This window comes from Archocentrus centrarchus, chromosome 2 (assembly GCF_007364275.1).
Source record: "Archocentrus centrarchus isolate MPI-CPG fArcCen1 chromosome 2, fArcCen1, whole genome shotgun sequence".
Classification (NCBI taxonomy): Eukaryota; Metazoa; Chordata; class Actinopteri; order Cichliformes; family Cichlidae; genus Archocentrus; species Archocentrus centrarchus.
The window spans coordinates 3,140,343-3,157,289 of NC_044347.1; the positions used below are offsets into that span (position 1 = coordinate 3,140,343).

Here is a 16,947-nt window from a genome sequence, read left to right on the forward strand (position 1 = left end):
CAATATCAGAAGGCTTACTGCCCATGCTGGTGTTGTGGATAACCGGTTTGCTCCACATGCCGCTGCGGTCATCCTTATTAGAGCGGACGCCAAATTCATAGGGCGTGTTGGGTTTCAGGTTATCAATGACTGTGTCGCTTGTCGGGCATGTCTGGTAGATCCACTTCCTGTTTCTCTCTCTGTAGCGGATAGTGTAGAACCTGAAGGAGAAAAGGGAGAAATGTCTTTACCAGCAGGATGGTGCATAGACTGCCTCAAATGTGCTTTTGAGGTTCCTCAGGGTTCTGTTTTTGGTCCTTTGAATTTTAAGTTCATATGCCTATATGAAATTTAAATGTATTTCTTCTGAAAAAAAAATCAATCAGCTGCCTACGAGCAAATCCAGAAAGCCGTAAGAATAGAATAGAATAGAATAGAATAGAATAGAATAGAATAGAATAGAATGCCTTTATTGTCATAATACAGGAAGTACAATGAGATTGGAAAAAATAATGTTTGGTCAATAGGGAAAAAAAAACCACCTACATCTACAGCCACATAAAAATATATATATTTGTATATTGAAAGTATACTGTGATTAACTAAATAAATCTTTGGCTGACTAACACTGAAATCAGAGAGCCACAATATGAGCTTTTATTTATTTATTTGATTTATCGGAACAAACACACCTCTAAGTCTCTGCTTATGTTGCTCCTGGTTAAAGAGGCCGGCATTATCAGAACTTGTGCGGCTCTATAAAATAATTGTCATCCGGAACTATGGTCACTGTTTTAAAGGCAGTTTGGACTTGTGCTAATACCAAACAATTATTAGATGTTGCTGTGGAGGGAAATAATGCATTGAAAAAAAACAAGCTAAGAGCAGAAAGGGGCTTAAAGAAACTCTGAGCTGAGGAGATCAACAGAATTTGCCTTCAAAGGGCAGCTTTTACATTAAATAGATGTTTGCCCACTTTAAATTCACTAGAAATGTGTCTACTTGCCTTTTGAGAGGTTACAAACTATATAAGGAGCCATAACGTCGGAGTTTCGAAGGTAGTCACAAAAAACTAAATTACTGAAGACTATGGTTGCAGGTCTGCGTCATAGACTGCAGAACGTGTTCGCCTGCATCTTGTCAAAGTTTCCCTGATCACAAGACTGAAAGTCTCAGAAAACGTTGAAGTGGGCCAGTGGTGCGACACACGGATGACATACACAACCCAGCACCAGCGTCTTCGGGCCGTGCGGTTTCTCTCTGGCTGCCTGGATCCGCCGTGACCTCAGCATGGAAACAACTTTGTCCATTAGGTGTTGTTAATTCTGGCGGCCACAGAGCCAATCTCCACTTTCACTCCTTCAAGTTGTGTTTTTCAGAGCAGGGATCCAAAAATCTGCGGCAGCAGCCAAACCCTCCACAGATGGAGCTGACATTAGCTTTTAATAAGACACTGAGAGTGGCAGAGGACGCCTGGGTCAGGCTTTCCGATGGCTCGTCCAACTTGTTTGACAGGGAAGGAAAAATATGGATTATTAGAGGCAGGAGAGATCAAGGGGTGATGGAAAAGAGCACTGGTGACTCTCAGGCAGTGTAATATCACTCAGCACAGGGCGATTTCAACTCAGACGAGTTTTCAGGGTTGTAATTCATCCTTTTGACTGGTCAAAGGTGATTTGTCTCTGAGTAATGGGAGGAGGCAGAAAACCTTCATGTTTACTAATCCAAAGACTGGTTTTATGATGACATATTTGAGGTTACTCATCATAAAGGTGATCCCAAAACTTAATCAGCTCTATTGTATATTTTACCACACTAAAAAAAAAGTTTATAGCTATTACAAAGCATGGAAAACAGCATTAGGACAACATGCAAAGTTAATCACCCATTTTCCAGGCACTCGTTCATGATATTCCCTTCATAGGGTGTCTTCAGGTAGTTGCCCCAGGACAGCAGCACTGCTGTTGGGCTGACGGAACCGATCACCAGGTGAAGCGGCTTCTCCAGGTTCACTTTACCTGTTGGGACAGGTGTGAACAGAGTGAGGCTACGTGTTGGTCTGTTTGGCAGTTTGGAGCTCACATGTAGCTGCCAGCATACCTGTGCAGTGTTTCTTCACATCATTAACTGGGATTGGTTGGACAGCCACCAGGTACTTTGGTTCTGCATCTGAAAGAAAATGTTAAAGCAGGTCAGTTTTGTTCCTTCATGCACACAAAACAGAACAAACGAAATAAAACCAAACAACCGTAAAGTTACGTTAAACCACAACACACACAACCGTAGACTGTACTGTTTTCTAAGAGTGGTGCAGTGACGACCTGTACTGCTGTAACTACCACTGCAAGTACTTTACAACCTCTCCTACAGAAACATGAACATCTCCTGGGGGAGTTCGTAGAGGCTCAAACATGTGAGGAATTCTGGACTCTGTTATGGTGATTATGTCATGGCGGGTATTGTTGCCCCCTTCCTCCCCCAGCAGACAGAGCGTAGACGCACAGATGTGAACAATTACAGATAAGGAGAGAGTTTCTCTGCTGAAACACAAGGATGACAGTTTAAACATCCACATGTGAAAACACTCACAGCTTCTTTAATAATAATCTGATTTCTATCCAAGTCAAACTGTTTCTGCTTCTCTTCTTTGTGTTTAAACTCCACAGTCCAGACTGAACTGTATTTGCATTTATCTGTAATGCTCTCTGTTCTCACCCACATGCACAGTTTCCTTTTCCAGCACAAACTCATCTCTAAGTCTCACTTCCTTTAGCTAACAGTACAAACTGTACCTTAAATACGAGAAAATTGGCCCAGACACGAATATAAATACACAAATCTTTTTATGTTCAGCAGCCATAACTGAGGTCTTATGTGCAAGCTCCTTGTTAGTACTTTCAACCTGTCTTCACATGATTTACAAAAAAGTTTGCTGTGCTCTCTGTTAGCAGTTAAGTGATATGTAAGGTCAAAATCATTTGTGAGCTCATTGAAAATCTTTGTTTCCGTTCTCAGTGACCTTTGAACCCCTCCTGGTGACAGCGTGAGCTCTGAGCTCCACTCACTGTGAATAAAAGTTCCACTTTCACTTATTAAACCTCTCTGGAGGCCTTTCTGAATGATGAATGACTGTTAAAGCAGCTGCTGTTTCTCCGCGCCTTCAGCCTGGACACCACTGGGCTCGTTATTTATGAGCGGACGCAGAGGAGGAACTCCTCATTGTCAACTTGAACACATTTTATCTGCAAACATCACCGGATCTTTTGATCAAGAACTCGGCTCATCATAATTTAGCCATCTGATAACTTGTTCCTGTGTGATGATGTTTTGTAGCGTCTAACAAAGGTGCTGTCAGCTGATGAAAAGGTTGTTTATGACATTCTCCTCCCCCACCACACTTCATTTAAAATTATAGGATTTTTTTGACAGTTCTCTGGACTGAGTGCTGTTCAATTTTCCAAATGTCCTTGAGCTGCTGTCTATAAAACACTGCAGGTGTAAACATGCCCCACCCCCATCAATCACCTGTAGCATCAAACACATTGAGGTTTGTCTGTATTTGTCTTAGCAGGGGTGTGTTTTCTTTTTGTTGTTGTTGTTGTTGGTTTTTTTTTGTTGTTGTTTGTTTTTACTGCAGTTTGAAAGGTTTGATTTATTGGTTTCATCAGAATTCCAAAATGTCCACCAAACCTCAACAGAAATGTAGGTGTTTTTAACACCATACATACTGCTATTTCTCCCCTCTCATCCAGCAAAGTTAAATTAAAAGGCAACAGTTTCCCTGCAGAGGAAATACGGCAGTATCCCCGAGTTGCCCTGAAGCCACGTTTGTGTCTCATGTGGTGAAACAAACCAAAACCTAGAAACCACTGGCAGTGTTGGATTTAAAGCGTCAACACTGCGGTTGCAGTCCTCCTGGAGCTGCTGATGGATGATCCTCCACTGAGGCCTTTTAAAGAGGAAGGCAAACACCGCATGAAATGTTAAAGAGCAGCTCTGATACCACAGTCCCACCCACACCACCTAATTGACATGACCTTGAGGCAGAAGCGGCAGTGGTGAGGGACGAGTAGTGAAAATGAAGGAGATTAAATTAAAATTGTCCCAAAACAGCTCCAAGTCCCTCCTGAATCTAACTGTTTATAGTGTTTATCATCTGTCTTCTGGGTTTAATTTGCCCACAGAGAGGAAAGTAAACATGACATGGAAGAATGGGATGTCTGATTTTCCCAGCAGCACATGAACTCAGCATGTCTCATAATGCCAAGAAAGATCGGAATTATTAAAATTAAATAATCTGAAGATGTTTGCAGCTGCGGTGAGCTGTCCACCAAACCTGACAAATCCTGCACAGTTTGAACAAAAAACAAAGCCAATAAGTAAAGAAATGATGCTCACGGTTGATGATGTTCACCAAACCTAAGCCAAGTTTTCAGAAATACACCAAGAAGACCAAAGACAGACTCCATGCAGATTCTGGCCACTTCTAAAACAGTTAAAAGGTAACACATTTTCTCACTAATTAAGATAGAAGCAAAGCTCTCACAGTCTGTAAGATAAAAAAACAAAGCACCCAAAAGACGAGAAAAGACCAAACTTAAGTAATTTATGGACTAAGCATCTTAATGAGAGAAGCTGGAGGACAGCTAATGTTTACATTTACCTGCATTTATCAGGAAACTACTGATTCTGATTCTACTAATTCTTAACATGAGGTAAAGTAATATCTCCAATCTTCCGCCAAAGTTTTCATCAAAGCCAGTCAGGTTCTCACAGATGATGAGAAAATGCTCTTTAAATGTTTGGGTTCTTGTTGCTGATCTCTCCACCAAAACTGCTGCCAACTTTTCAGGCAGTTCCATCAATCATCTGAGGCTAAACCAATACATTTCTCACCAGAACTGTCCAGAAAACCAAATTTGTCTGTTTTTACCATACAAGACTTTAAGAAATTAAAAGATAAAACTTTATCATCCTGTGGACAAATGGGGGCTGTCCACCACCCTTCATCCATATGTGAAGGCGTATTGAAGTGTTATCTTAATGATATACACAGAGAGGCTGGGGCAAAGTGAATATCACTGTACTGTACATTAATCAGAAAAGTAGTGAGGCTCTAAAGGCTTACAGCACGAAGAAAGCATTCAAAACACTGCCACCAAACTTCATCCAAGCTCTCTGTAATGTTAAACACAGCGCAAAACAATTTCCATCCACTTCCAGCAACATGAAATGAAGCTCAAAGCTGATAAGACTTGAACTGCATCCAAAAACAATAAGGTCATTTATGAACAGCTCAATCTGGTTGATTTCAGAGCTAAATCTCTTCACTCTCATCACAACAACGTGAAGCTCTCAAAGCTGAAAGAGCCTTAATTTAAAACAGCAAAGGCCAAAGATTTGAGCATGTTGTCAGTTGTCCATCAACCAAAGTGTTGGAGAATTTTCACGTTGAATGGTACCAACATACAGGGAGACACTTGAGCAACATTTCACAGAAAACATCACCACCAAACCTCAGCCAAAGTCAGTAGTATTTTAATGTTTGATAGTGCCAATATGCATCACAGTTTGGGTCCAGGACTTATGTTTCTTCAGTCCACATCTCTCAGTAAAGCAAAAGCATCCAAGATCATCACCAGCTTCAGCCAAATTTGGTGCATTTTTGTGAACATACTGCAAAGCCAATATTTCTCATCAGATGATGAATGGGCTTTCCTGCTTGAGGGGAAAAGTCCTCATCATTATGGTCTAAATGCCAAAAACTGCTGCAACCATTTAGTCCAAAATCCACAGGATTGCAAACAAACTCATCCTGCATGTGTTGAAGGATGACTTTCAGCAGGTTTTCGGTTAACCCTCTCACTGTGGACGATTATATGCACTGCATCATCACAACTTTTAGAGCTTCTTGGCGTGATGGGATAAAAATTCTTGGCCGAGCTTCAGAAAAAGGATCAGAGCCACCTGCTGCTGTCGCTGTGAGACTCCTCTGCTTCTCAAAGCTTCTCACGTTCTGCTTTTCCCAAAAGTATTCCTGCAGAAACTCTCGGTTTCCCACGAGTGTAAAGGTTTAGACATGGAGGTTTGGTGGTCACACACATGCAGAAACAAAAGCTCCAGAATCAAAACAACACAAAGTCTGGGTTTGGCACACATTTAACCAACTCCTCATGAAGCTGTTCTTAATATTTGAATGACAGACACTAATAAGTTCAGGCTCTGAGACTTCTATAAAGGCTAAATATTTGGAAAAGGATGTAGGTTTAACTTTCCATTTCCAGGAATCTTTTGAGGAATTTTATAAAGATCAACATGTTGGTACTGATTAAAAGCAAATGGAAAATGGAAATGAAAACGATCTTAAACATATTGTAAATATAAAGATATATTTATGGATCTTACCCAACTCAGTTTCGTAGGGCTGCCCGTTTTCAGGCAGCTGGATGAACTGTTTGGAGAACATGCTGCTGCCATAACCCAGAATATAACCCTCCAACTTCACATCTGGACTTGGACGCACAAACTTCATCACGATGGTGTCACCAGTGGCGTTGATTCGAACCTTCATGTTCTGACGACGCACTGAGGAGGAGAACAAGGAACACTGTTAGTCCGCTATTAGGAACAACAAGAATAAATCATCCAAGTTCAAATAAATAATGAAACCAAAAGGCACAGCTTTTACTTTGAAGGTGAACAGTTTATGGTTTGCATCACATTTTTCATAGTTTCACAACCGCTTAGCAAACAGTTGATGATTGCTTACAAACAAGTCAGTGTCATCCAAGAAAACTGCTGGCAACCGCAGCAACCAACCTCCCAGCAACCAACTACCCAGCAACCAACCAACCACCCAGCAACCAACCTCCCAGCAACCAACCAACCACCGAGCAACTAACTACCCAGCAACCAACCAACCACCCAGCAACCAACCTCCCAGCAACCAACCAACCACCCAGCAACTAACTACCCAGCAACCAACCTCCCAGCAACCATTCACCAACTGGTTGGGGAATATACATTATTCCCTAGCAGCTCATAGCCGCCAACTAGTGTCTGGATCTGTGTGACTGAGGCCAAAGTGAAGTTCTCTGAATTTAAAATGGATATACTTCAGTCAAAATAATGCATCATAAAAGTAAAATGAACATATTTTAGGATATACATGTGAAGAAACTTACATCATGAATATTTAAGATTCTTACATTTATAATTTTAAGTATTTGAATATAAACTATAAGTTAAGTTAATATACTCTTAATCACAATTTGGAAGGTATAAAATAAATTAATAAGAAACTTTACATCACAAGTTTTAGGTTTTCTACAAACTTTATAAACTAATAAAAAGTTACTGCCATCTTCTGGCAAATGTTGGCTTGAATGGTCTTCTATAGAACATGTTTTAATATAAAACTAAAGACATCTTAGCTCATTTTTGAGGCTATTTTATTTGTTTTAAAGGTGTTTCTTTTTTAAGTAGCGTTTCTTATTTATGCTTGCTGAACTTGCATTAAATTTTAATTTCCCAACAAAAGTGAATACAAAATATTGATTGAGGCCACAAAACGAGGATATTAATTGGAATAATGTTTCCTTTTCTGACATGTTATCATATCAGTGTTTTTGTTTTCCGTACAAACCCATACAGCTAACATTTGAACAAAGTGATGATAATTACAGGAGAAACACTTTAAGACTTGATTTCAAACAGCTGGAAGGAAACCAGATGTTGAAACAGGAGAGGTTAGTTTGTGTTTTGCTTCCTGTTTGAGACAAAGTGTCACAGGTTTGGCAGCTTGGCTCATTCATTTTGGTTTTAAAGAAAAATTTAAAAGGATCTCAGATATTCAGTAAAAATCAACAGTTTCTCAGTCACAGTCCATGTTAAGTAGAAATTAAGTTGCTTTTATGAAACAAAGACAATTTTTTAATTTAAAAAGTGATTGCACGTTGTCTTGTGCCAGCTTCATGTCAAGATTTTCTAGTAAGATGCACCTGAAACTGGACAGAAAGAAGTTTGGGTCTGAATATGAGACTATTTTGGGGGGGGGGGGATTAAGTTTGAAAAAAGTTGGGGTAAAAGTCTGATATGTGAAGACAATGACAGCACATGATATGTTTTTTTTTTATTTCTTCAAGAGTTCAAACATGGGTTTTGACTCACTGCAGGAGTTACCTGAGGTTAAAGTAACACGGTTAATCAGGGTATTCACACTAATCACTGAAGCTTTGTCCAGCCCACTCAGAGTCACGTTTAAATGCAGCGGGTACCTCTTTAGTGTCTTTTTCCATGGTGTCTAAAATAGAAACCATGGGACTGTGGCCACATGTTCTCTGCTGCTGCGGCAAATGTCACAGGATGAAAACGGAGGAGAAACATGTTGCAGATGACAGAAGTTTTCTTTCTAACATGTGGTTTATGTTCTTAAGGGCTCTATTTTAACACAAAACAGGATCTTTTACTGAGTCAAACCAAGAAAGCCTAACTGCAACTGGAAAAAAGTAACGGTCAGCTTTTTAGAAATCAAAGGCAGAAAAAACAATCAAACTTTTGCACCATGGTGAAAGTCTTAATGGCGTATACCTTCATATACAAAAGCCAAATCAAAGAGTTTTTCTGTGCATAAACCTGACCAAGAACCTAAGCAAAAAAACCATCCAAAAAGGATACAAACCATGGTCTCCTGTAACCAAAGCACCAATGATAAAGGAGAGCTGCACCATATTGGTGCCATACAGGAGGCGTCTGGCAAAAAACAAAAAAATATGACATGGTATGTTCCAGGATAAGATAGTGTTGGCTCACCAACCTTCACATGTTGTTTTATTTAATCCCACCATAGTTTGTTGGACTGAAAATGTACTTTCTTTGAGAGGTAACTGAGAATATGGCTTATTTGTTTGGGAACATCATTTATGGAATAAATGCTGGATTAAATTCCCGATGATGGAAAGACTTTGTAGAGTTTTCTGACACCTTTATTGCAAGAAGGACGCGGCCAGAATATCCTTCAAACAGACAAAAATTTTATCTGTCACAGATGACATTAAAAAAGGGTAGACAAAATGAAAATGTCCAAAATTATGTGAAAACTCAGTGTTTATAGTCAATTTTCTTTTTTTTATTCGAAGTTATGCTGAAATGGTAGCAAGATGAACTTTTCCCCAGCAAGGTTTTCCAATTCCGCCCGAGGGATCCTGAGGGAGATCCATATGAGATGTATAACTGAGTTCATGATCCTGGTCTACCTTATGGTCTCCTCAGAGCTTGGCATGCCCAGAAAACCTGGGCTGGTGTCCAGAAGGCATCTGGATCAGATGCCCAAACTACCTCAGCTGGATGAGCGGTGGCTCTGCTCTGAGCTCTGTCCAGTTTTTAGTTTCTGATGGGAGGACTGAGCGTTTCAGTCTGAAGGTACGGTCTGTTCTGTAGGGCGAGTCACGGTTTGATTACATTTCACGCTGAGATTGATATCTCATCTCGAATCCACACTCTGTGTATCCTTGTTTATCATTTATGATTTCCCTGAGAGCCTCTGCTCGAGCAGTTCATGAGCGTGATTGGTGTCCGGTGGCAGATCAACCTGATCTCTGTCTGCAGGGTTCAATTGTTGCATCATGACCCACACTTAAAACTTTAACAAGGACAAAATGTTTCAGTCCTGCAGCATTTTCTTTATAAAGCTTTGATTTTCCAGGCCCCAGAGCTCTGACCATGTACTCACACAGGAGCATGAGGAGGCCCAATTCAGGATGTTACTCAATGAATCTGCTTTAACCTATGCCAGCATCAAAACTTTGTGTCCTTCAGAGTTCGAACTTGCAGACATGAAAAGATTTAACGAAGCTTCCACTTCCTGTGGCTCCTTATCTCTGATAACCCGCTCACAAACTGGAGAAAACGCATTGAGAAGCTGCCTGAGAATCTGTCTGTTTATAGGCTTCCTTCAGCATCATAATAACCTAAGCTGCCTAAACAGAAGGATCAGACACTTTGACTAGCCATGAACAGAGAGAGGCTAAAAAGCCCCAGATGCATCAAAATCAAGGCAGCTTCATGTTTACACCCCAGAAAAATTCAAACTTTGATCTGGAAAATCCTCAAACTAAAACATCTGATTCAGCAGAACTCGCAGCCTCTTTAAGTTTTCCGCATCAGCGAGGAGTTGCTTGTTTTTCCAACACTTTCCCACCATTTAAAGACCATCACCTCGCTCAGACATGATGAAGCTGTTAAGAGCTCATCTGCAGTTGGTTTTCTCGAGTCCACACCATGAAAACTCAATGACGGGGCAATCACACATCTGACGCTTCGTGTTGCTCTCAGTGCCTTCATGTGGCTTCCTGAGCTGCATGAAGGCATGAAGAGGGGCTTCTGAAGAACTGCAAACTGGTCCCAGCAGAAACAACCTGTTAGCTGGATGGTTGTGTGATGTTTCCCACATGTAATTCCAAAGCTCCTCTGGCTTTGGCTGGTTTCTGCTGTCAGTGTCCACAGGAAGTCACCACACAGTTGCCTTGGTTGCTTTCAGCCATGTCACTGATGATCTTCCTCATCAGGTCGACTTTGTTCAGCTGTCACTGCTTTGGCGATTAAATCTCTCAGAGCATTTTAAGGACTTTTTTGTCCATTTGATTGATTTCTTAAAACATTTGCTCATCTAATCTTACAAGATTTTGATTTTTCATCAAGCTGCATTTACTTTTTTCCAGTTTTTACTCAGATTCCTGCAGCTAAATGGGACTGTTTTGACTTGAGGTACTAAAGGTGTTGCAATAATCATGTAGAGGGTATTGAAATATTGATATTATATTATATTGATGGAAAATATCAAGTTTCAGGACTTTGGAGGTCTCTGAGCAGAATTTATTGTCTAAAGCCTTTCATGAAAAACACTTTGAATCATAAATTTATTCTGCACAAAGGGACAATAAAATCTGCAAATTATGCTCCTAAATGTAATGTCTCCTGCAGCTGAAGCTGTTACCCGAGCCTCTGATGTTCACATGAGAATTTATTGAGCATTAAATAGTGGAAGGATAAATTAGCTGCTGCTGGAAGATGTGTCCCATTAGAGAAGTGATTGCAGGTTAATGTGGAGCCAAATCGAGCAGTTTAAAGTGATAAATTCCAGCAGAGGAACATTTTTCTGCTCCTGAACTCTGTTGTTTTAGCTGATTAACTCTCTATGCTGCAGCTCAGTGGAGCAATCAGGTCTAATTAGGTATTAAAGCCTCCTGCGAGGAACAGCATGTGCCCAATCATTAGACAACTCCTTTCTTTTTTTATTTTTTTGGAAGGTTCGGATTTTTCCGTGCACGTCATTGTGTTCGAGTACATCCAGTTCATCATCTTGTGGAGGTTTTCTTTGGGCTGTTTGTTCGTGCAGATCTGTATGGGAAAAGCCTGCAGAGAGGCCAACATGCTGGACGTGTGGAATCATGTAGCTCATTCCTGGCAGCGCTGCTCGCCCTGTCGAAGGCAAAGGGATAAACCTCGACATCATGAAAGACACCCCCCCCCTAAAGAAAAAAAAAAACCAGTGCTTAATATAGACGAGAGTCCTCCCTCCCAACAACATCTCCCAGCTGCAGCAGTTTTCTCTGTGTGTCAAACTCTAATATCACCGTAATTACTCTCATTTGTCCTCAGAAACAAATGGACTCTAAGGCAAAAACATCAAATACAGCAAAATACTACAAGTACCTGCAACATGAGTTTTACACAAAAGCAAAAGTACTCCAGCAGGTAACCAAACCAACCAACGAACCTCAAAGTCAACCTGCAAACAGTGTCGTCCACAAAATCACCACAATGTTCACAACAGAGTGCCTCAAATTACAACAAAGAATCAACAAAGTATACAATGTACTACAATGTACTGTAACACTAACAGCCAAACACTCAGAAGCACCAAAACCAACCATAAGGGCTCAACAAGTACCAACAAGAGCACCACAACAAGCCTTTTACTTCATCTAACCACAAGAAGATGGGATTACAAAGAGTTCAAAGTACAGAAAGCAAAGTATCCAAAGTATGAAAACCAAAGAATAAAGTGCTGCCATGTAGTACAAAGAACTGCAATCTGTACAGTAACTGTGGGTACCACATATAACATAGTAAGTAGCCAAGTACATCGAAGTAAACATAAAGCAACAGTAAACTTTAATCAAATACTGCAAAGGATGGGAAAAATAAAGCACCAAAAAGGAGAACTAAGTACTAAAAAAGACTAATATTTAAAAAAAAAAACAGCTGCATTGAAGTAGTACAAAAAAATCCAAGGTACTACAAATCTCCATAGTACTGATAAGTACTAAAACTTCAGCCAGAGCACAAAATGTACAGAAAAGGTTCTCCAATAATCTTCAAACATATTTAGAGCACCACAAAGAGCAGTAAAAGGTGAAACAAAGTACTAATATATGTGGTATTGTGTTAATAACCTGGGTGTTTTTAACCTAGATAAGCAGATCAGTGCGGTGGTGAAGTCCAGCTTTTTTAAACTCAGACAGTTAGCTAAGGTCAAACAGATCCTCTCAAAACAGGACTCTGAAATCATAATCCATGCTCTCATTACAACATCACAACTGGATTACTGTAACTCTCTCTATTATGGGGTTTCCCAGTCATTCCTGTCCCGTCTTCAGCTGGTGCGAAATGCAGCTGCTCGTCTTTTAACTGCTACACTGAAGAGAGATCATACTTCTGTTTTGGCCTCACTGCACTGGCTCCCTGTTCATTTTAAAATTATTTTATTTGCTTTAAAGTCATTAAATGGTCTTGCCCCCCCACCCTTACCTCTCTGAGCTCCTACATAGGCACTCGCCCTCCCGGTCACTCAGCTCCGCTGATCAGCTGCTCCTGGATGTGCCGAGGACACAACGAAAGCTCAGAGGGGACAGAGCTTTAGCTGTGGCAGGACCAGGCTGAGGGATCCACTCCCACTGCATATTAGACAGACTTCTTCACTGTCTGTAAGTCACTGCTTAAAACCCACCTTTTTTCACTGGCAACTGTTTTAGAGTGGACTTTTATTGACTTACTCATTTGTTTTATTTATAAATTTTAATTATGTTAGTTTTTATTGTTTGTGTACTTTATTGTGTTTTAATGTTAAGCACTTTGGTCAGCACTTGCTGTTTTTAAAGTTGGCTTGGCTTACTGATTTTGCTGCCTTATCAGCCATCAAAGGGGGCTCCATAATGTCTTCCAGCTCTGGTGTTACCAGCAGGAATCACCTGCCTCACTCTGCTTCCTGTTTCTGCACGTGCTCAGTGTGCAGCGCCTCCTTCTAAGGGAAGAAATGTCACCAGACAGCAGAGAGAGCCAGCTCATTAGCTGCAGTGGTTAAACAGCATGATGGAAGCCAAACAGTCCTCTGATATAGCACAGCCCCCCCCCCCCCCCCCCCCCCCCCCCCCCCCATCTCTGCTGCTGCTGGTTTCACTGGGGTTTGTTATCATCTGGAGGGAAAATCCACCCTGAAAGAAAACACCTCAAAACCCAAAACATGTTGATGCTCAGCTGTGAGCCTGAAACTGATCCTGAAATACTGTTCAAAGGTTCTTATTTCAGAATGAGAAAACGATCACGAAGCACGATCCAGCGCTTCCTTCAAATGGCTCGAGAGTAACTGAATTTTAATCGACAGAAAATAATTATCAGGGGGGGTGTCACTGCCCCCTATAGGTTACCCCCAAAACTGCAGCAAAAACACATTCACATCCCTGTGTCACTGACAAGGGAAAAAATAAAACAAAAGACAAGATTCACAGAAATTAATCAACAAAGCCATAAAATGTTTTGTAGTGCCCCCTGCAGGTCACCTGTAACTGAATTTATGTCTATAGTGCGTTTATGTCAGCAGTAAAGTTGAACCTTTTATCATGAAAGTCTATGGCTATAACTGACTCACTGCAGGAGCCTCAAGTGGCCACTAGAGGAACTGCAGGTTTTGGCAGACCTTTTTATTCCTGGCAGTTCACACTCACTGTTATAAATGCGCCCCCTTCAGGTCATATGCTACATTATGTTATAAGAATAAAGAAAAAGAGAGAAAGAAAACTTTGAAACGTCTTTAATAAAAGTGAAAGCAGAGAAAAGAATCAGTGCCCCCTGCAGGCCATTTATCAGCTGGCTGTTTCACATAATAAATCAGAAGGGAAATCTTACTTTTTTTGTAATATTGTGTTTCCTGCAGAGGATAAGCTTTACATTCATTCTGTACTTTAGCACAGAGGAAAATATGATGAAATGGTTACACGTGCAAAATTATAACTCTCAAAGCCCATTTGTACCTACATGCATACAAAGAAATTAATAGAAAACAGCTGTTTTTGCAGCCGCCTCTCAGGACACTAAACAGGACACGTATGGAAGTTTAAAACTGACAAAAACCCTGCAGCTGGTCTGAGCTGGAATCCCTCAGTGATTTAAGCCCTTTACAAACTCTGAGAGCCGCCTAATCCCCTGTTTGGCTAGTAAACTTTTCCTTTAAGACCTTCAGTATAAAACAGTGATGAGTCTAACAGCTGCATGTGGGCGTGGCCTGATAAAACTGTTGTTAAGGTTCCCCTGAATCTGATAAATAAAAAAAAAAAACAGCTGAAACAAACAAAACCAGACCAGGATTTAGCACGAAACTTGTTCCGTATTTTCAAATGTGTCCCTGTGTGCTTTTTATTCTTTACCACATTAATTACATTTTTGCTCACTCAGTAGTTTTGTCACCAATAAACTTCCCTATAAAGGAAGAAACCCTGAGAACACATGCAAAAAAAAGACTAGCAGCATAAACTAAACATGGAGCTCCTCTAAACACATCACTCTCTCTATCCCTCTCTGTTGTTCTTGGCCGTCTCTCACCCACTGAGGTAATCTTCTCCGAGCCGTCGCATCAGACCACCGTGTCTGTCTCAATGAGGGGATTTTATCATCTTACATAACTTAAAACGCTCAATGAGGCAGAAAAATCACAGGTTATATCATGATGTTGTCCCTCCTCCCATCCAGCCAGAGCAGCACACCTGCCTGCAGAAAACCTGGCTGCAGGAACCGACAAAGACACCAAACCGAGTCCACTTCAGCATGCAGCCAAAAGGCAATCAAGAAAAGGCCAAAATGCATGAATAAAAAAAGCGTTCTGAAAGAGTATTCTGTCACTTGCGTGCAGCTGCAAACCATTATTTTAGCCAAAGATGCCGACTCAGCAGAAAGCAGAGAAGGCACTGATGACAGAATCAGACAAACACCTGCAGGCGAAGAGCTGCACAGGTCATTACCGGCACTCTCTGCAGATCGAGACAAAAACTAAAATATATGCACAAACGAGTCCTTTTACCTGCAGGAGACCTGAACAACGAGCAGGCGCTCCAAGAAGGGAAAAAAGCCTTTCAGCTCTTAAATACTCAATTTCCTCAGGTTTGAGTCACGTGCCGGAGCGTACAGCAGAACTAATAAACTCAACATACTGAACTCATTTGCACATGTTTTAGATATTTAACTGCACTTTATACCCTGTTAACTTAATAACAAACTTTCAGGTAGTTGTAATCATTCATTTCCATCCGTTCACTTTTGCACTTTTAATGTTGCCTTCATAACTTCATGTTTGCCTGTTTCTGCATTTTTCTCTCAGGTTTGTTGCCCTTCCTTTCTCCTGACTCATGCTGTCATTTAACCTTATATGTGCAGTCATATGTTCACCTATAGATTCCTGCATTGTTACTCCACTTCTGTGAAACTGCTATCATAGTTTTGTTGCATGCATTTACTTTCATCTTTGCATTTTTCCTCATTTTCATGACTCATACCTGATTTTTTTGTTTTTCGGCTCATTTCTTTCCCCGTCTTTGCTCACATGTTCACATATTTACATCCATCCTGTCTGACATAGTTACACATTTAGTTTCTGCAAAGATTAAATTGCATTTGCACTGTTACTGCTGCTGCTTTGTTTCAGATCTGTCCCTATCCCCAAAGGAATTTTGCATTTCACCCATTTACCTCCATCCTTTAAACATTAATTTCTCCACGCTTTCCTTATTGACCAGCTTCTGCCTAGTACTCTCTTTTTTCAAGCATGTCACCAAGTTTTCTCTCACAACTTTATGCCAATCTCTTTAATTGCATTTTTATGTAAAATTAACCATTTACTTCTATCCTTTTACCCTGTTAACTTTTGCATTTTGCATCTTTCTTTCTTTCCCTTCTTGCAGCTGGTTCATGCCCCTTTCTTTTCCCGCATTATCCCATCAGCTTCAACGTATTGCTCTGCAGCTTTTATCTGCATGTGGTTTTGTGCACTTGCCTCTGATCCTCTGTGCAGGGATGCCGCTGAGGAGAATCGTGCCTCCCAGCAGCAGGAGGACTCGGAGGAGGAGAGCGATGCCCGCCATGACCTCTCAAAGCTTCAGCTTACAGGAGACGAGGATGAAGGTGAGGATGGAGCCTCTGGGATTAGCCTGGCGATGAAGATGTTGTGCAGGTTTAAAGAATGAGGAGCGACCAGGAGCTGGACAACTTCACTAAGCGTCTCTCCCTGCAGTTGGCCGGTCGGACTTAGGACTTGTTCAGCTGTCGGACGTCCTCGCTGTGAAGAGGGGGACCACTGAAACACCAACATCTATAGCTTCTGCAGGTGGGCGTGGTCTGGAAGTCATCACCAAGCCCCACATACAGTCCTCTCTTACTGTACTCACCCTCCCCTCTGCAGCCTGCTCCCCTCCCTTTTCTCTGGACCTCAAACATGATTTTTTTGCCCCCTCTCTGCTTTTGTCATCATGCACACCTCTTCCTCCTCCTCCTTCCTCACTCCTCCCTCTCCTTAATGTGTTGTTTTCCAGGGTTTGGCTGTTGCACACTTCACACTGTCGTCAACACAGGAGATTACCAGCAGGCTGTGATCACAGAGAGCCACAAACATTTATCAGAATCAGCGTCAAAGTGAAATCATCC

The 16,947-nt window shown here is 41.1% G+C and overlaps 1 protein-coding gene across 14 annotated transcripts in view; it reads right to left on the minus strand.

Annotated features, from left to right (window-relative positions):
* LOC115793915 (target of Nesh-SH3-like) overlaps positions 1-16,615 on the minus strand; it is a 34,062-nt gene extending 17,447 nt beyond the window's left edge. For 3 of the 14 annotated variants that reach the window (XM_030749143.1, XM_030749135.1, XM_030749108.1), the window contains exons 1-5: positions 16,301-16,612; positions 6,385-6,564; positions 2,080-2,148; positions 1,865-1,997; positions 19-200 (exon numbers count right to left, since the gene is read on the minus strand). In XM_030749143.1, the coding sequence (XP_030605003.1) occupies positions 19-200; positions 1,865-1,997; positions 2,080-2,148; positions 6,385-6,564; positions 16,301-16,388 (652 nt within the window). In that variant the 5' untranslated portion in view covers positions 16,389-16,612. Of the gene's footprint in view, positions 1-18; positions 201-1,864; positions 1,998-2,079; positions 2,149-6,384; positions 6,565-16,300 lie in introns of all 14 variants that reach the window. The other 11 variants (XM_030749159.1, XM_030749206.1, XM_030749126.1 and 8 more) reach the window with 8 other exon arrangements.
* Positions 16,616-16,947: the final 332 nt, after the last annotated feature.